The sequence below is a fragment of the Manis javanica genome, chromosome 3 (assembly GCF_040802235.1).
Source record: "Manis javanica isolate MJ-LG chromosome 3, MJ_LKY, whole genome shotgun sequence".
Classification (NCBI taxonomy): Eukaryota; Metazoa; Chordata; class Mammalia; order Pholidota; family Manidae; genus Manis; species Manis javanica.
The window spans coordinates 118,702,050-118,723,737 of NC_133158.1; the positions used below are offsets into that span (position 1 = coordinate 118,702,050).

The 21,688-nt window shown below is 37.7% G+C and overlaps 1 protein-coding gene across 23 annotated transcripts in view; it reads right to left on the reverse strand.

The window, feature by feature from the left end:
• LPP (LIM domain containing preferred translocation partner in lipoma) overlaps nt 1-21,688 on the reverse strand; it is a 628,839-nt gene that overhangs the window by 245,732 nt on the left and 361,419 nt on the right. For all 23 annotated transcript variants that reach the window (XR_012129299.1, XM_073231939.1, XM_073231938.1 and 20 more), the window contains one exon: nt 8-694. Coding sequence is in view for 22 of the 23 variants with exons in the window: in XM_073231939.1 (XP_073088040.1) it covers nt 8-694 (687 nt within the window). In the remaining variant the exon portion in view is untranslated. The remainder of the gene's footprint in view (nt 1-7; nt 695-21,688) is intronic.

Below are 21,688 nucleotides of genomic sequence, written 5' to 3' on the forward strand. Positions count from 1 at the left end.
TCCCTACCTTGGACTGCAGTGGTGGTACACTGGGCATTGAAACAGGATCTGTGATGTAGGTCTTCTTAGGACCAGCAACTGGATACATCCCAGGAGGGTTCTGGTTCCCTGTTCCAGGAGTGTACCCTTGTTCCCGCTTCCAGGTATTTGGGTGACCTTGTTGAGCATAGGCAGGATCCGGTTCATTTTTGCCTCCATAACCAGGCCCTGCTGGGCTATAGACTTCATAATAGCGTCCTTGGTTGTGGGCATACCCATACCCAGGCTCAGGCTGAAGTCCTGGTGGTGGAATATATGCATAATCCATGCCTCCCCGTGTTGTAGGAGGTGGACATTGCCCAGAGATGGGAACTGCTTGAGTATTATAGACCTGGGGCCCTGGCCCTGGGCCATAAAATTGTCCTGATGAAGGGGCAGTCATATAATGAGAGCTGGGCTGGGCTGACTTCACTTGCACATTGAAGGAAGGTCTTGAAGGAGTGGATGCTGTAGTGTAGGAGGCTGGGACTGGCTGAGGCTGGGGTTTTAGTGTCCCTATTGGAGCCACAGGGATGGGTCCAACCTGTGGTGCAGGCTGTGGCTTCAATGTAGACTTTTTGGTTGCTGTTAGAGGGGGTTGGTTTGGTATAACCATTCTCTTATGGCCTGTGACAGGGGTGGAGACTGGAGGAGAGGCTGTTGAACTAGTAGAGCCCTAAAGTGGGAGAAAGAGAGAAAAAAAGGATACAGATTAGTGCCAATGAAACACAAAATACATAAATATTAATAACTGCTATTATTATTTTTGTATTAATTTTGAAAAACACAAACAAGGTATAGTTCTGCCTTCTAAAGTTCACAGTCTAACATAAAAATTTAGTAGCATTTGTTTCTACTAATGAATAATTCAAAAAGGAAATTAAGTAAACAATTCCATTTACAATAGCATCAAAAAGAAAAAAATACTTAGGAATAAACTGAAGAGGAGAGAGACTTATATGCTGCAAAGTACAAAATGTTGCTGAAATAAAAATGACACAAATAAATGCATAGACATCCTGTTTTCATCAATTGGGGAACTAACATTGTAAAGATGTTAATACTACCCAGAGCAATCTACAATTTAATACAATTCCTATCAAAATCCCAATAGCACTCTTTTGCAAAATAGAAATCCAGTCTAAAATCCATATGGAATTTCAAGAGATTGAATAGCTAAAACAGTTTTAAAAAAAAAGACCAAAATTGGAGTTCTCACCTGTATGGTTTCAAAACTTACTACAAAACTTCGATAATCAAAACTGTAATGGTGGCATAAACACAGACATATAGACCAACTGAACAGAATAAAGACCCAGAAATAAACCCTTGCATACATGGTCAATTTATTTTTGATAAGGGTGCCAAAGAACTATGATGGGGAAAGGACAGTTTTGTCAACAAATGGTGCTGGGAAAACTGGATATTCACATTTAGAAGACTGAAGTTGAATCCTTATTCTACAGCACAAAAATTTTAGCTCTACTTTAAGTGCTAAAACTATAAAAACCTTAGAAGAAAACAGGAGACAAAATTAACACTGGAATTGACAATGATATACACACACACACACACACACATATAATGATATATACATTTATATATATAATATATATACAAATATGTAAGAATATATATATGTATATATCATCATACATGTGTGTGTATATGTGTATTACATATGGATACACAAAGACCAAAAACACTATCAACAAAATAAAACAGAGAAATTGAACAACACAATCTCTATCAAACTACTCAGAGACTTAGTCCCCAAACTACTGATAGAAGGTACTAGAGAAAGTGAGCTGGAGGACTGGGGAGAGAAAACAAGAAAAGCAGAGGGTTATTGAGAGAAACAGACACCTCTAGTACAATCGAAGAGTACTAAATTTGAGATCAAAGATTCCTGTCCGAGTGATTTAGCAAAGATAACTCAAATGCAAACTGCTCATCCTTTCATAGCTTCTTGATTTCGGTTGCATTCATTTGTTCAATTCAGTAATACTTACAGAATGTCCTAAGGATAAAACAATGAGGAGACCTTACTGCCAAACTACTATGAGAGGACTTGGGGCCAGTGAAGGCTTAGGGAAGACTTGGAGATTTAAACCTTCACACTCAGGCATTAGCCTATTAGGGATATGCAAATATGGAAGCGACAGAATTTTTTCATTTTGTTCTGAGTTACTAGAATTTGATTTGTAGATGCCACAAATGAATGATCCTACCCTGGTTTTGTTGTTTATTTATTTTCAGGTAAATTCCAGTATACATAGGAAGAGACTGTCTAGTCCTATAGTGTCCCTTACCCTCACCAAGCCGCTTGAGATATACACATCTGAGATGGATGCTGCTAAGTGCTCTTTCATACCCATGCCCTTTCTTCATCCTTCAAAGAATTTCAATTTTTTTTCAAGACAACAATGTTCCCATTTGAAACACTTCCCTAAACTGCTTTGCAGGTAGGAGTTGCCATGTGACACAGTTCTGGCCAATGAGATGTAGGCTACCATTTCTGGAAAAACTCAGGTTCTCCTGACAGCATCATCCCTTCCTACTTCTCCTTTTTCCTCTTTCTCGCCTAGGATAGGCACATGGGGCTGAAGGGAGTGAAGCTCTCCTGCTCCTGCCATAATATTGTCTACTGATTCAGTTGTATGACTTTCTGTGGATAGCTCTCTGGGGATCTAGGTTGATTCAGAGAAAGAGCAAAACATTCCCAGGGTCATTTGGTTAACATTTAGTGGTTCTCAACTGGACAGGAAACTACCTACTGACCAGGGGGAGTTTGGAAATGAGTGGGGAGATTTTTTATTGTCACAGCAACCAGGAGATGCTATTATCATTGAATGGGTTGGAGACAAAATATATCATTGTCAAAACCAAGATGACAGTAGTGCCCCTGCTGAGGGACAGTGACAGACTCTTGGGCCACATTTCTTCTGGGAACCTGTCTGTGTGGTTTCTGGTTGTCCGCCAAGGAGGGTAACTGGTCCTCCCTAGGATCTCTCCTCTACAACACTCTCTCCTTCCCGGTTTAAGTACCTGCTCTCTCTCCCTGGTCCTCTTGAGTCTAGAGATGGCAGCTCTGACTCAGGAAGCCCCAGATTACCACCCTATCCCCTATTGCTTCTCTATACCTACACGTGCTATGTGTACAATGCATTTATAAAGCAGCTCCTTGCAAGGTCCTAGTCCCAGTGTACTATTATTTCTGTGGGGATCACGACTGTTACAGCTACCTTTTCCATATTTGTCTCAATGATGCTTTCCTAAGGATTTTGTAATTTTTGATGTAGTTCTCCATTAAGTTGTAGGAAGCTCTTGAATAGAATCACTTTTTTTTTTCTTTTGTTGAAACTAGCCTTTCAGGGGGCAGACTTGCCATTTACTTTTGTAATTTAGGCAACCTGCATATCCTTATCTTGGTGGAGTAGTGTTTCCTTCTGTATGAAGATGGTCTCGATAGTACCTAATACCAAGAGATGTGGTTTCCTCATCAAGGAATTTATTAAAACATATACCCTAAAGAAATCCCTACATAAATATTTAGTTAAGACTCTGGCATTCTGTAACAGAGAGCATGGAAGAGTGAATTTGAACCTAGAAAAAAAAATGTAAAGTCAGATTTTTCCAGTCAACCATGTCCATCTTAAAAAAAAAATGTCAGCATAAATGGAATTGAATATAAGAAGGAATAAAGCTTTTCTTTTCTTTGATGACTCAAAATCAGCAGAAACCCAGAGTTCCTTATTTGGACACTTTACAAACCCAACTAAAACTTGAGGCAGTGACTGAGCAACTGGGCTAATGACAGACACACTCTCTGCAGCAGCTGTAAAGTCTGCCCCCGAAACACATACTGCAGAAGTCCCATACTGTGAAAATGAAAACCAATCACATTCATAAAGGACACAAAACACAATTAATGTAGATCTAATTCCTGAGAAGCAACTTTTTCAGCAAGTTTCTCTTCTTTTTCCTTCTTGGTGAACGAAAACACACACACACACACACACACAGCCGAGATGCTCCTAAAGTCTTTGAAGGAAGGCACATCAGGACACAATTCCAGGGGTCATCACTTTCTTCTAGTAACGATCCCATGAGTAGAGCTGTCTTTGGGATGAGAAGGTTTCTTACAACGTTATTACGAATTCTACTGTGCATGCGCCAGCATGTTTCTGAGCATTTTCTATATCATAACTATGTGTGTGAAAAGAACGCATTTAGCTGTATTTTTTCCTTTGCAATTTTACATTCTTTACCTCATTGGAGGTAGAAGGGGTAAAGAACATGAATCATTTTAAGGCATATTTATTTATGCTCTTCATGGTTAAAGAAAGATATGGCAACACTTTTCTGGCCCACACATTCAATTAAATACATAGTGAATCTTTTCTACTTACTGGATTAGTCGGCACTTTCAAGTATTTATTTTTGGTATATCATTTCTTTTTTGTTTTTGTAGGAATTCTTAAAGTTTTATCATGATTTAACATTTTCATTTTGAAAATCACACACATTTAAAAATTATACTCCTATAATAAATATATATATATACACACACACATGCACACATAAGTATACACACACACATATGGATTTTTTTTTCTCTGAGACTTGAATCTCTGTAGCAATCTTTTATGTGGTTATTTTTTCCATTAATTATTTTCTGAGCATCTTCAAGCTATAAAGCTCTGTGAGGTTAATGGGAGGAGAAGAGCATCCAAGGATGAATAGTGCCCCTCGTCCCCAGTTGACAGTCTGGTAGAGGGGCTAATAAATAACAACTGTTTAAATAACTGTCTCCAAACCAGACAGAACTGGCATGGCCATGAGACAAGTGCCGGTGGTGGGGTGGGGAGGGTGCTGTGTCAGAACCTCTCATTCTCACCTATGAGGCAGGTCCTCAATTTCCTTTTTTCCCAAGTCAGGGTAACATCTTACATTCCTCTCTCTTACCCCCACCCAACTGTTCCCTAAACACACTTGCATGTACAAACACACACACACACACACACACACACATCCCATTCTAATCTACTACTATGTTTTCTGTGTACTCCCTGCTTATGTCTCACATCCCTGTCTTTTACTCCAGTCTCACTCCCTCTCCCCTAGTTTCGGTTGCCATCATCACTTCCCTAAGCTATTTACTGCTATGATCTAACCTCACCTCCCTCTCATCCCTTCTCCTCAATACCTCACAGTGACCTCTCTAAAAGGAACTTTTGATCCTAGCTCTCTGCTGATACAATTTGCCTTGTGCAGAACTTTTTATTTTATGCAACACTTTTTTTTTATGTACTTTACAAAGACTTCCCAATCCAGCCCTTGCCTCTGTGCTTAGCCACCACCTTTCCCCCCATCATTCAGCATACACTCCAGCAATAGGCTTATACAGAGACTGGATTGACCATGCATTCCTGTCTATAGTACTCACATTGGTCACCCAGGACCTTCCACTATGGTCTCTGATCCATTCTACCCAACTCTATCATGTTTCTCCCCTGGGCTCAAACACTGCCATCTTCTTCCTGCAGTTGCCTACTTACTTTTCAAGTCTCAGATCAAAAGGTGCCTCTTCTCCATATGTCTTTCTTGCCTCCTCTGCAAAGATTTTGAGGTTCCTTCTATGGTCATCCTTCAGTTCTACTTTTGGAGGGCTTTCTACATAACTCCATTAAAATAATTACTTTACAGTATTTTAATAATTGATCTGCATATTTTATAAGTTGGGAAGAAATCAAACTGTAAGCTACAGAAAATCAAATTTTCATGTTTTTAAACAGAGATTTGTCTTTTACAGTAGAAAATCCAGGGACAGGCAGCCAAGATCTAATCTATCTGCTTGACAGTGACAACAGAGACTCGGGCTCTTTCTAGCTTTCTGCTAAGAGCACTTTTCTAATCTTTCTGTAAAATTGCTACTGATGACACTAGTCAACATACTGCCCAATGACCCCTAAATAATGATCCTCTTTATCTGACACAGGACCTCCTCTCTTCTTTCTAGTAACTCTCTCCTGAAACATGTCCACAACTTGAAATACCTTCTACATTATAAAAAACTCTTTTGCACTTGTATCTCCAGAATGTGCATGGTGGTGCTCTGAATGGCAGGCCCAAATATTCAACTATTTCATGTGTCTACTTGATGTCTCATATAGTCCTCAGGTTCAACATCTTAAAAAGTTGTTTCATCGTCTTTGTTGATTCTGCTTTTCATGCTTCCCTCTGGCTTTCTCACCCACCCAGTGTTGCTCAAATGAGAACTCCAGGAGTTACTCCTGAGCCTCCATCCTCTCCCTCAATTCCACTCAAGAATTATAACCTGTTGATCCTATTCCTTAAATAGGGAACTCTGTAACTCTTAAATATGTTCACATTTTTTCATCACGTCTTCTGCTTTAACTCTAATCTATGATAACACTACCTCACCAGGAATTCTCTACCCTTGTCCAAACAGTGTCTACTTTTGTTCACCTTCAATGGATCCTTCTTTCTGTATACAGGAGATTTCTCCAGAATGCAGATCTGATCATATTACTTTCCTGCTTCCACATCCTCAGTGGCTTGCAGGGATGGGCTCAATCTCTCTCTTCTGCCTCTCCTTGAATGTTGCATGTAAGGACACTCTCTGACGCTGACTTTATTTCTTATCACTGTGCCAGGATCTCTTCCAGCTCAGGGATTGTATCCATGGGTTTCACCACCTCTGAATCTATGTTTAGCTGCTTCCTAAGAACACCCGAGTCTCACCTGAGTGAACCTGTGCCTGAATCCTCTGACAAGGTGAGCACTCTTTACTCTTCCCCTTCTGACCATGTACACTTGCATATGCTTGTTTTCATAGCACTAGAGACTCTCTTATGTTCACTGCTGTCCCAGTGGCTTTTTCATATTACTAACACATAGTAGACATTTAACAAACATTTCAATGAATGAATGAATGAATGAAATCACCCAAGAAAATGCATCTCTCTTGTCAGAATATAATAAATCATGTAAAATATCAACTATCTCATTTCTCTTATTAGTTGACAATCAAGACACTTTGTGATACATTTAGTGAATGTGTAATTACACCACTCTCATTAGTCTCTCTCTTCCTTAAAATAGTTTAATGACTTCATTTTTTGAATTTATTAATACTACTACCTTTCAAAAAGAAGCATTTGAGATGCTTGTTTTCATTTGAATGGTCCTATTCTATATGTAAGTTCTACTTCATGTTGGCTCAAACCTCCTACAGAAATAGCCAAGGGACACATTTTAAATAAACTTATCTTGAAAGTACAGAAAGTAATGCATTTAAAATCAAACTTTAACAATGTGTACCGAAACAAAATACATTTTGAATTAACTACCACATAACTGCAATATCTTAATCCCTAGAAATTAAATCCAAATTGTTTATTCAATAAAAAAAATATACGGAGATTCTGCTATGTCTTAGGCACTGAGCTAATTGCTAAAGCCACAATGAGGCAAAGAGAATCAGAGTCACTGCAGAGCATTCTTAGTTAATTCCATTTTATGGACAAAAATTGATATTATAAGAAAATATGATTTCTACTTAGATGGGAAAGATCTAAAGTAACAGAATTATGCAAAGCCCTACATATAAACAGCAATGTCAAACTCAAAGCCTCTTCATTCCATTTGGATTCCAGCTATCATTCTGACTGAAAATGATTAAGATGTTACATAAAAATGTAAACGTTAAATGAATGGCACAGTGTGGATAAAATGAGAGTTCCCATGGCCAGGATTCTAACCTGGCCCTGGCTGACTAGCTCACTGCACACCTGTGGGCACTACATGGCTGTTGACTCTATATAAAGAGCTCTGCCCAGTGCTCTGGAAGAGACATGGTGGCAAGGATGCAGGAGAGCAGAGCAGAGGCTGGAGTGGTGGCAGCACCGAGGACAGGGGCCCAGAGGACGGCTGTGCAGAGGGACCCAGAGGCAGAGACCGGCTTGCTGCACACAGACTTGCTCTGAGTGAATGGGATTTTAGTGACTGACCTGCCACCTGGAAATAAAGTTGGGTATAACGCTTTTACCCCAAGAACATTTTATTGTCAATTTCTTTGGTCACATTGAATCCATAGTGAACTTGCCCGGGGCTGAAACCCATTGGTAAGACACACAGAACATTAAATCAATCATGGGCAATACAAGTAAAGCTGCACAGAATGCTATGTGAATACCCAAACTGGAAAAGGAGATGATTGACTTGTTACAGGGGATTACCACTATTTCAACTTCAGTTTTATTTTCATGACAATTGTTTAAAGTGACCTGATTAACTGTTTTCCCTTGGAATTGTCTACTTTGTCTGTCTTTTGTGGCAGGAAAAACTAACTAAAATACCTATCGGTATGGGAAAAAAATGATTAATAACAGCAAACATTTACATAGAGTTTACTTTGCATAAACATTTTGTGTTGAACAGAGTTTACACTTAATACTTACAAGCATTCTTGAGACAAACTGTTAGTACCCCGATTTTCCAGGTGAAGATAGTGAAACACAGAGTAATTATCTAACTACCCAGGATTACACAGCTAGCAGGTAGCAAGTCCAAGATTCAAATCCAGAAAGACTGGCTCCATGGTTTTGGAGTTTTAAAAACCACTCTACCTCTCCAAGTAAAGGAAGAGTGAAATGAACCACATATGGGGGTGGAGTGAGGGTGGGGGAGTCCTTCTCAGTCTTCTATAGGTTGCCTATCTTTAAGAGACGTGCAGTCAAGATGTGAGTACAGAAAAGCATTTCTCTCTTGGAAGAAAAATAATGGAGTGAATGATACTCATTGTCAGTATCTGGGAAATGTGGACTGCAGACTGTGTAAAAATTGAAGACTTCATAATCCGTCTAGAGGCATCTGCTATGCTGTGCCAGCTGATTGCTGTCATGTGAAATATGGATCCAGTGATCCTCCTCCTCTGACTTTCAAGCCTTGCTCATAATTTTGCAAACACCACAGTGAAACTGAAAGGGTCATGTACTGGAACTCAGGGGGGGAATCCAGCTCTGCCACTGTTACGAGTTGAGTGTCATTCAAAGAGTCACATTACTTCTCTGGATCGACTCCTCATTGCATAGTGAAGAAGAAGACTGTTATTTTCACCCTTCTTTTTAAGTGATTAGTCTATCTTTTTCTTCAAAAAGGCACAGGGTTGAGGGGAGACTGCTCACGTCTTTCTTGTTCTTCTGATGTATCTTCTATAAAAGACATAATGATATTCTAAATCCAGTGATTCCAAGTATAAATTCTGAATATTTGCGGTAAGTTTTAATGGCCAGTAAGAGCTTGATCTCATCACTAAGGATCTGCACCGAGTAGGTACTTAAGAAGTAATGGCTGGATAAATGAATGGAGAGACTTGGTTTCTCAGTTTGCACAATGAGAGAAATACCAACACTGCTTACCTATTTCAGTTACAATGCCATGCATTCCTCATTTGCTATTTGTGTTCTGCTCAATAAAAAATTACTGAATTTTTTCCAAGCCCTTAACAGAGGGATAATTGACTTTTGCTTTCTTGAGTCCTCTCACTATCTTCCACAATTAAGGTGATACCCACAACCTTGTTCCTCACTTTTTCCAGCCGCTCACCCTATCTACTTGATAGATGACCCCCTGGGCTAGAAAACAACCTAACAGACTAAAGAGTACAATATATGAACACACTACTATACATACAGAGAAGTGCTTCTTAAATCTGTCTGCCCAACAGAATCACTGAGGGCTTTTTAAATACAAATTATCTTTCATTTAGGGCTTTTTAGATACAAGTTATCTTAGACCCATATACTCAAAGAGTGAAATTTTTTAATTAAAAAGGGGAGGGTGCATATGATTCTTTGCTGAAACCAGAGTTCAGAACCACCTTGCTGGGTACTATATTTAAAGCAGAATAGGGAATCATACCTGGAGTTAGGGACTATGAATTATGGGAACAGTTATCCCAGCTGTCTTAAAGACTTAGGGTCAAAGATAATGCTTGTTTGTTCCTATAAATTCTTAAGGGAAATCTGTCTGTGGATTAATTTGGTGATAAGCAGCAAAAGCCCTGACAAAGTCCATACTTTTTATTTCTAGGAATTTAATCTAAGGAAATAACCACAGATAGCATAAATCTTCAGTTTGAAGAAATGTTCGTGACAATATAATTTATAAAAATGAAAGACTAAAAGCAATTTAAATAGTCAATCTGTGTGATTGGTTAAGTAAATTATGGTGCAGTCATAGAATAGAATACAGATGCAGCAATTAAAAACTATATTGTTAAATGTTTCAAGACATATCAACAATCAAGCAATTTCACCTCTGGTTATATAACCAAAAGAACTAAAATCAGGAATTTTAACAAATATCTGTACAGCCATGTTTATAGCAGCATTATTTGCAAAAGCCAAAATGTGGAGGCAACCCATGTCGATTGAAAGATGACAGAATAATTCAAACAAAATTCGGTATATGCATATAATGTTCTATTCAGCCTAAAACAAGAGAGAAATTCTGACACCCACTAAAAAATGAATGAACCCTGAAAGCATTTTGCTAAGATGAAGTCAGTTACAAAAGGACATATACTAAGATTCCAATTATATAAAATACCTAAAAGAGTCCAATTGGTGAGGACAGAAAGTAGAATGTGGTTACCAGTTACCAGGGAGGTAGAGGGAGGGGAAATGGGGAATAATTATTTAGTAGGTATGGAGTTTCAGTTTGGGAAGATGAATATGTTCTGGAGATGGATGGCGGTGATGGTTGCACAATGATGTGAATATACTTAATGCCACTGAACTATATTCTTAAAAATGGTTAAGAAGCATTTAGTTATATATATTTTACCACAGCTAAAAAAAGAATGAACAATTTAAAAGATAAAAAATTTTATATACTTTTTAAAATCAGGTCAGGAAGCACTGTTTTATATGTTGATCAACATATGCATCTACCTATATCACTCTTACATACATACATACATACACACGTAGCTAGAAGGATTTATTTTCCAACTGATAACAGTGGTTACTTAAAGGAGTGATTTTTGGGTGTTCTGTATACTTTACCTATTTTCTAAAGTTTTGAACACAACTACATATTGCTTTTCTTGTCAGAGGACAGGATACATATATATGGAACTAACACACACCAAAAAATGACATTGTAGTATCCCAATTTATGTGTGCATGTGTATGTAGAAAAGAAAAGGAACAGTAAAAAACTGAAAGTTTTAAAATTGCATCACATGATACAATAACAGAAATTTGTGTTTTCATCTTCATATTATTCTGTATCTTCTCCGTTAAAGAAAAAAGTTACCTCATAATGTAGGTGAACACTGGTGAATGGTTAAAATGATCTCCAAGTTTATTTTTGAAATTAAAATTATAAGATTTTAATTGGTGCTACTGAGTTCAATACATTGCTGCCAATACAGTGGCATCACTAATACACCAACTTGTAGTACTTGAAGGACACCTAAACCCTCTACTACATCCCCACCCAACCCACACACACATATTTCCTAAATCCTCCAAAGAGCTCTCATCAAAGAGACTCAGGTGTCATATCTTACTTTGGTGCCCTGTACCAGCACTTTCCCCTCTCACAGAGCAGGGCTCTTCGATCTCATGGCACAGCCAGCAGGGGCTGTCCACAGTAGCTGCAGAGGCAGTAATGAAAAAATCACTCTGGTCCAGGGTGGTACTCCAGAGCAGTTTTTGTCTCAGAAGCTTTTCCATTTAATTAATTCTCACAACATTTCTGAATGGGTGTAAGATACTTCAAAAGATAAGTGGCTCCCTAGATGACTAAAGACATCAGTGCCAGTATGTCTGTCTACTTGTTCTCTCAAAAATAAAATCAAGTCAGTTCGGTGTACCAAGACGCTATCTGCAATCCTAATTTCTTAATCCCTAACTACTGAACGGAGAAACAATAAACCAGGGTGAGGCTCTGCATTCACATGTTCATAAAACTATCATGTCATCATGTTAAAACCAAGAAAGCCAGCATTTTAAGGAATGTCCCCCCACTCCCAAATAACTGTCATATGAGATGGCATGCCATCAATTTTGAACTTGAGAGGTCTCTGAGGCTCCTGTTTATATAAATACCCATACAGTACAGTACACTTAGTCCCTAGCATGCATGCGGCTGGCACTGGATAAAATGCCATTGTGGTGAGGGTTAATTCAATCTGAGTATGTTCTATAATCTAGGAATGTGGTGAGAGAAGAGCCTATTTCCATAGCAAACAACCTCATACACTGAATCATCCCCTCAAGGACCTGTGCAGTTTTCTCCAATCAAGCCAGGGGCTAGTGAAAAGCACTGAGATTTGAACCAATTAAAGAAGAAATTATAAAACACAGCCTAGGTGAGGATGATGGTACAGATGCATTTTTCCATGACTGACAGCTGAACTGCAAGTGGAACTAATTCTTTTGGTAGGTAAATTGGCAATGAAGAGCCATTAAAATGCCCAAAACTTATGTTAATTGTATATTTAAAAGACATATTACAAGATGGTTGAGGGAATCATGGTGCATTGGTCTAATGGAATGTTATGCAGCTGGTAAGCAAGGGTACATATATTCAAAATAGTCTATAGAGAAAAATAAAATAAGACTGCATATGCATAATGACCAAAAAAATTATAATTCGGTAATATTTGAAGCTTAGTAGGTATCTCAAAGACTTATAGTAATGTGACTAAATGTTATGGATATGGCCATACTATTTTCCTCCTCTTAGTATTTTAAAGGTTGTTGATTCTCTCTCCTTATTACCTACAATTTTTACAGTTTTCCCTATCAGCTTATTGATACCCTAGTTCAGTCCACTATCATTTGGCACCCTGATTTATTACAATATATATATTGCATACACTTTCACATAGACTTATATATGCATTTTTAAAAATTGACCTCTTATTGTCCTCCATTGCATTCTCTATGCTGCAACCAGACTTTTCTAAAACCCAAATTAGATCATTGCTTTCCTTTATTAAAATCTCCAAAAGGTTTTCATCACTTTTAGGATCAAGTTCAAATTTCTTCCTGACAAGGCCATTGCTTAGCTTTCCAGTCTCCCCTCTTACCTCCCTCCCCCTGGGACTCGATGCTGCAGCCATTCTGTGGTGACCAGACCTGAATGCTTTCCAACATGCTCCCAACTCCTGACTACTTTCATCTTTCAGGTTTCAAATGGAATCACTTCTGGAAACCTAGTCCTAAGTCCCCAACTCTCTGTAAGTGTCCATCACTGGTGACTGTACTTCCCTTACGGCAACCCTTGTTCATTGTTTTGCAATTCCTTCTTTAATGTTCTCTTTCCCTATAAGCTTCATGTGAGTGAGGACTTTGTCTTTCTCATTCAACATGATGCCCTTAGCATCTAGCAAACTGATACTTGATAAATATTTTTTCAATGAATGAACGTGATTTTAATAATGTTACATTAACAGATTCTATAAAAGAGATGTTTAATAAAACTATATTGGTAGTAGTTGGTTAAACTGTCCCATACTCTTCTTCCTCCACCAATTTTGTAAAGCCAAACCCTTAGTTATTCATCTAAGTATTTAAGTATGATAAAGGGTTCTGTAATTCAATCTAATTAAAAAAAAATATTCTGAGCTAGTTTATGCATTTTAGATTTCTTAGCTGTAGGTAACAGGAAATGTGGTAAGTGCGGTTCAGTAGTTTTTTATTTTAATCAACTACTATAATAGAACCAACTATTCCAGTTTATTACTGCTACTCAGAAACCAGTGAAAAACAAAAAGATGAATAAAAGGGTGGGATCCCTTCTCTAAGGAAACCCCCAAGTCCTGTAGAGGTTTCTTTCTGCTGACATTTGCGTATCAGTGATGAAAGTTTAAATGTGGCCACCTTTGAGACACAGTCTGAAAGCAGCTGTCTGGGACAGATGGAGACACAGAGGAATTCTTGAGAGAGAAGACATAAAGTTGACTTGTTTATATACCGTTATTTGATGTTCTTCAGGGATCGTGGAGAATTAGAGCTTGAAGGAATTTAAAAAGTTCATCCATTTCTACCTTCTCCTCCAGAAAGAAGGCTCAGAGAAGATTCACCAATGTGACATGTTCTTGAAAGGGTCAGAATTAGAACCCAGCATCCCAGACTCTAAGACCAGTGTTGCTGTGTTCACACCAGAGGGATCATACATCTATGAAAAGGCAATAAACTCAGTTTTGTTTTTCAACAAAGTGAATCTCAGTGTATAGACACCAGGCAGCATTGTGTGGAAATCACCAACAAGGCAGAATGGGGACAAGTCGGGTTGCTGTGTTTTCACGCAGGAGTTTCCAAAATAGTAGTGGAATTCAGCAAGGGAAGCCACCAGTGTGAGCAAGTGGCTATATTTGCTGCAGTGGAAACAAACAGACCTTCGTTCACATATTTCCAAAGGAATTTGGGTGACCAAAACCAAAGCAAGAGAGGAACAGGCAGTGTGTTACAGTCCTTGGAGAATGCCGCGAGCAAAAGTTGCTAAAACCGATCAAATGTTTCAAATAAAATATTAAAAGGACACCATAGTTTTACAGCTCATTAAACTCATAGCAAAGCCTAGATGTTCACTTTTTCTTTTCTTTTTGCAGAAAACAGGCTTATTTTTAAACAATCACTGTATCATTCTGATTTGAATGTACATCACCCAGATGATATATTGTATGGGAATATAGGGTTTCTCTTCTCTTAACATATTTGTTCTCAGAAATGGAGGCTGTTTGTCCACTTACTGTAGATGGATAAAGGGGCTGATTCACAGAAGGGTATAATTTCTAAGGAGAGAGCGCTCTGCCATAGAGTAGGAGGAAGGGTAGAAAATGTTTTCATAAAAAGCGACTATTAGGGACAAATAAGAGCTCTATTCACCAAACCTGTACATATCCCTTTATCCTTGTAAAACAAGCTATGAAAGCACATAATGACTAACTGCAGCAAAATTACTCACATTCTAACTTTGCATAATCGCTAAAATGGTTCTGTTTTTTAACCCTCCCCCTTCAACAATTCTGCACTCTTAAAAAAATTTTTTTTTCAACCACAGCACAAATGGTTATAGCAAACGAGTGTACCAGGCACATCTGCTGTTCCAGAAAGAATTCATTCTCCTGTGCCAAATCCACGTCTATCGGAAGAAATAAAAATAAATTGTTAGTGGGTTCAGCAAATGCCCAGATAAATCCTGCAATGACCACATGGGGTAGATTCATTTCTGGTAGTTGGTGTGGCCTCAAAAGGGTGAGGCAATGGAGGAGTTGATCTGGAAGCAAAGGTTTCTCTCCTGCTTGTCTTTGTCACTCAATCATGGAGTACACAGTAAAGGTAGCTCCCTTCCCACTTTCTCTGGGCAACTATTTATATAATAGGATTGAGTTTATAAATTCAGAGATGAAGGGAAATGGGAAAAGTGTTTTGCAATATCTGGATAGTCATCTTAAAAATAACAATGCGAAGAGCAACAATAGTCCTAGCTTGAATGGTCTCCCAAACCACCTCCTGTTACATTGTCCATTTATATTTTTGAAAGCTTTGCTGTTGACGTCCATTTGATATTTTAGATCATGCAGTGCAGTAAATGAGCTAGAATTTAGAATTGTAAAGATATTTTTTTTCTAGATAGCAACTGTCGGCTAGCATTTTGAAGAGGACTTCCAGGAGACACCACCACTATATTGCCCATGACCAAGTACCAGGAATGGTGGCTAAGCTAAGGTCAGGGTACCAGTACCATCCCTGAAATCCTTCATCATCTGACAGGTGCAAATTGCTGATGGATTTTAATGACGTGGAACTCAAACCTCCAGTGGAACTTTGTTCTGAAGGTAAAATGAAGAGTTACTTGGTCTTTTTTTCTTTCTATTTAGAATTACAAAATAGCAAATGATAACAAATTCAAAATAAGTATTCTGTGAGGCACAATTTGAAACAAGGACAGCAAGGTCTCAAAGTCCTGGGTCAAATAAATTCATTGGTGTTGTGTCACCATTTCCTCTTTGTAGGAGAAGGGGATTTGAAATCAAGAATTCAGAGATCTCTGGTAGCTTAAAGCATCTAAGGAATAGCTTTGATCTCGGGTAAATTCTGATACCTGAAGTCCTTTGGAATGGCCTATAAACCATGACCTTTTTCATTCTGAAACTATTTTCAAGATTCATTTTGATGAATCTCAAATCTACATATGTCACAGAGTGCTTAATCCCATTATTTTATAATGTTACATGAAAGTGACAGGTTATCAACCTGTACATATAGCCATATAGCATGATCAAAGTCCAATATATGAATAAGAAAAATAAAACTGAATAATTATTATGGATATTAGGAATAGAATTGTTTCACTTTGTCTTCCTTCATTTTCTTTCATAAAATAACCATTAGATTTATAGTTAAAATGAAATGGCTTTATTTACAGAGAAAACAATCATATCTCCAAACATCTTTCCTTTCAGAGTACATGTTGCATCTTCCCAAAGCACCTTAAAGCAAAGAAATATGGTATTAGTTGTCTCTAAACATATGACTTTAGAATTTCTTTTTGAAAAATGGTGTCATTCATACAGTCATCGACCATTAACTGACCACCTTTTAAATACCAGGAATTTTGCCAGCTGCTGGGTAACAAATTACAGTTCCTGGACTCAATGAATTCAACCATAGTTGGGGGGAACAGGCAGAAAACCAGTGGAAACTTCTCAGATTCCCAGAAGTCTGACACTCTACTTGGAATACAGCTTTCTACTGCAACCCATTCATTTTTGAAACACTGAGCTGAGTTCCAGCCAGCCAGAGAACACTGGCTTGACACGCCAAGGACCAAGGGCCTTCATTCTACTCTGTAATGACTGGATAGCACTAAGGAAAGTTCCTGTCTCCACAGTCACTCAGCAGCTTCCCTTTCAAAGTGCTGCCTAAAAATGCTTCTTCATACCTTATATGTACAGCTGAATTTCAACGTCTTCCTCTAGCCTGCTCTTCCCCGGGTATACCATACATGACAGATAAGTGCCATCATCTAGATAATTCTTATATACTCTCAACTTTGAGAACTGCTGTTCTAAACTATGTAACTCGAGCATTGGGACCATGTCCTACTATTTATCTATTCATCCATTCATAACACTTGGAACCTGGTAGCACAAAGATTAAGTCACAGTAGGCTACCAAAACATCACTGAGGAATGAATACTTTAATGAATGGATACATTCAATATGAAGTTATTCCTATTTTCTTAATTTTATTTATGTAGTCTGTGTGTGGGGGTACAAAGCATGCATGTTTGTGAGCCCTTGTGGGTTCTGGGATGATTGACATTATAGAAATACAGGAAAATGAGAAGCAGCTTCATCTATAGCATTATTTGCTGAGAAATGAAAATTAGAAAAGAAAAAAAATCACCACTAATGATACCAGGCATCAGAAGTGTAATATACAGAGGTAGTCATTTCATTGCCATATTTCTTCACTCAATACACCAGCATTTAAAAAAAAAAGGGAAGAAAAGCAGCAAAACATACAATTTCTCAGGGATATTGTGGCAACGGAACTATGCAAGAAGACAGTTTACTATTATAAAAAGAGAGTTCAACTTTGACTGTATTTATTCCTTTGTCACTCCATGATTTTTTAACGATGTTTGAATGTTATCATGTTCCGTTTCCTAGAGCAGTGATTGACAGTGCTAGGCGAGCTCTCATGTAAGGTAGTTTCTTCATTAAAACAGTAATACTCATTGTAAATATGGTTAACACTTACAAGATCAATAATTAAATATTGTTAATTGTTAAACATTAACAAGATTATGGGAAATACCCATAATTCAAACCTTAGTGATAATAACTGCTAAATTTTGATAAATGTCCAAGTTTTTTTGTTCTATGTATTTACATGTGTATTTGTTTGCACAGGTGTGGGTATCTGTGTGTCATGTGGTTAGTACGGGTGTTGGATGTAAGTGTAAATCCTGTTTATATGCAATTTTATATCTTATTTTTTTCATTAACGTCTCATAGATAGATTACCAGTTTAAAAATTCTTCAAAGAAGCTGTTTAAAGTGTGGTAACCAAGTAGTCACTCTGCTTTAACAGATATGAACAGTCAGACATAATAATCTGCTATTTACCATCCTTAATTGCAAAACCAAGATGTAAACCATTAAGATTTTCCCACTGTCCTGAATCATGCTATACTCTCTTCACAAAGTAGTTTGTTTCTGATAACAAAGATTTGTGGAGACACAATGGTATACCAAAATGTCAGGCATGTACGTGTATCAAAATGTCAACTCCCACCTATTTACTTCTCATGCATATCAGATGATCTTCTTTCAGTGAGCTGCACTATCCACATGCAAGAACCATGCCAAATATCTGTGTTAGACTCTCTGATACTGAATTCCAAAAGCCTTGTCTCAAGACATTTGCTATGTGAGATATCTAAGAGGACTTGCTTATTATTATTATTATTATTACCACATTCCTTCTATCTCTGTACAGGTAGATTGTTAGGAAGCCAAATGTAGAATGACAGGACCAGGGCTGTGCTGAAGAAACAGTAATCTGGAATCAAATGCCTATGAAGGGCATTGAGGGAAGCCAGACAAGATGTATCACTGCGGGGAAGAAAAGATGAGGCCTGGAAGAGAGACAGAGTTTAGAGGAAAAGCTCCTAGAGCATTAGCTAGAGAGCATATACTTATTCACAATCTGTCCCAGGCTAACTTTCTCTAGCATTTTTTACTTTGTCCAATGTTATTTCCAAATAAATACGTATGGAGCAAATTGGATACAGTGGTGTGGGCTGATTTGACGAAAACCAAGAAAATAAGCTTAAACAATCATTGTTAAGACAGATACTAAATTGCAGTGTCAGAAACAAGAGAAATGGAGTCAGGGAATAAGACTATGTTAAAACTGAAGGCCTCAATTCTGGTAGTAAAAATTAAGTGACATCATTTACATTTAGTAGTCTATGGCTCCTTTAAGAGAGGGAGACCTGTGTCTTTCGGGAAATCCAAATAGCATCGTAGTCATGCATATGTGTTAACAGCCTAGACAATTTTGTGACGAAGCACAATCTATGCGTCCAAGTGACCTAAATGATTTTACTTCTAGCCAAAATTCAAAGATACGGTCTTGTCTCAGACTCTAAAAGTTGCCATCTGGCCATGGATATTCCCGTTATGAACCCTCAGGAGGAAGAGGGAAGGAGACAACAATACCCCTCCCCCAAATGGTACTGCATTTCTTTCATATACTTAATAATAGCCTTTGTCTAAATAGTTTAACCAAAACGGAGATTTGGGGTTAAAAATGAGCTACCAGTTTGGCTTTGTTAAATAAAGTAAACTAAACTGTTTTCCGGTGGCATTGAATCTCACAAACAGGGGCCTTAGATGTCACAGGCCATTAAATAGAACTAGACGTAGGGGTCTAGCAACACTGAGTCTGCGTTCTTCCATGCAGCCTAGGTTCACCCTGCTGCACTCTCACCAATCCCTAGAGCTCCCCAGTCAGAGGTCAGGTATCAATTAACCACGGGTCTCCTGGCTTGCACTGTGATTTATTCTCTAATGAAGGTCGAAAATAAAAGTGAAATACTTTTTTTGCAGTAACTTGTCTGTTTAAAAGAAAAAAGTAAAGAATATTTGCTCTAAGAAATATAGAAGAGAATGTAGAATATTCTCATGTCCTCTATGTAAACAAGAAGCATCTATAAAGAGAGAACATCACCTAGAATAATACCACTATGGAACAAACCATGTTTGGCCAGCTTCGATCACTCACCTGGATCTCTGACACTGCGATTACCACCCTAGCATAAATGAAATGCCATTCCACATGGAAGAATCATAGAGGTTATTTATGTGTGTGTAAGAGTGCTATGTGGCACAGCAGAAACAAAAACCAGACACGCTCACAGTGCTGTAAAACAAACAGAACAATGATAACATAAAACAAAAATAAAATTAAGCCAAAATGTTGCCAACAATAATAGCAAAGCCATCATATATTTCAAATGGAGCTGGACAAGCTATGTATTTATGTCTTTAACTCAAATATATATATTTTTAAATAAAGTCTACAGTACTTAAAAGGCCCAATATCTCCCTGTAGAATATGCGAAACTGTCATGTTTTATGATTTTCCAGTTTGTTTTTAAAATATGACCAATAAGTAGCTTCAGTGTATAAAAATTAAACTATTTGAGCCTCATAAGTTTTCAGTAGTGAATAATGTCACATAACTTTTATCATGGAATAGTGTTGAAACTTCATTCAGAGTATAGTACTTTTAGAGACATAACACCATTCATGATTTCAGAATGTTGGATGTTCATTTATAGCCCATAGGAAAATTATCCCAATAAAATCATACAGGCACTGAGAGGTTCTTGCAGTTTTAATAAACATAGTGTAATGTGCATAAACCACCTGCAGGTAACTAGACTATTTGCCTATCCATTGCTAAAGAATGCAATTCATATAGCAAAAGTAATACATCTGCTTTCATTTTCCTTTAAGTAAGGAATTGGCCATTCTTTTGCAAAACTACTGAGAGTTAAATGAAGGAAGGAAGTGCAAGAGGAACTCACATATTGCTTAAATGTACTAAATGCATTTATTTTTGTTCCTCCTAATTTTCTGACCTTTGCCAATGCCCCAAAGTGGTAAGATTAATGTAAAAATAAGCAAACACAGCATGTGCATTCAAAAATGTCTCAAATAAGATACATATAAGGGAAAGGGCTCCTCAGTAATTAAATATGCAGAGCAGATCACAAAGCACTGGGCTCTTGGAGTAAGGAGAGATTTACCACAGAAGTTCCCTGTATTCAAGTTCATATACCAACAACAAAATAACACTAGTAAATGCCTACAACATGTAACAGTTGAGAATACAAAGCAACAGAAGTTGTTAAGGTTTAGATGGACTATTCCAGATCTCTGGCAGGCAGAGAGTGGCTCTCTGAGCTATGCCTTGTGGGGTGAATGGAATCAAAACACAAAGATGACTTTGTGGTGTGCTTGCACACACCTGTGGGACAAGGGTGGATTCTGTCTCAAGCAAATGATGTGCACAGAGGCAAAGACAAAAGGCCAGGGCAATAGGAAGAATAATCAAGTTTGTCAGGAATTTAATAATAACTGATACATACTAAGTGTCGTCCTTATCAAGTGCTTATAACATATAACTGAGGAAGGACCTATTGTTGTTCCCATTTTATAGATGAGGACAGGAAGGTCTTAAGTAACGTGTCCAAGATCACAGAATAATCTAATGTTGGTATTTGAACCCAGACTTTGTGATTTCAAAGTTTTTTAGTTAGGTGCTTTTACACTAAAAGCAAGTACCTAAAGCAGGGCTATAAAATTAGGTCATGTCAAATTGTGAACATCTGCTTTTAATTTTAGTTGACAACTAATCTGATAAAATTACGGACAAATATTGAGGCACAAGAAGTGTATCTGTCTATGATCTCAGTTTAAAAGATAATATTGTTTTTAAATATTAAAGTTTTTTGCCATGCATGGTGCCATTTAAAATTCTTTCCTCATAGGACAACCAGGGGAATTAATTACTGTGTTAACACATTGTGAAAATTTAA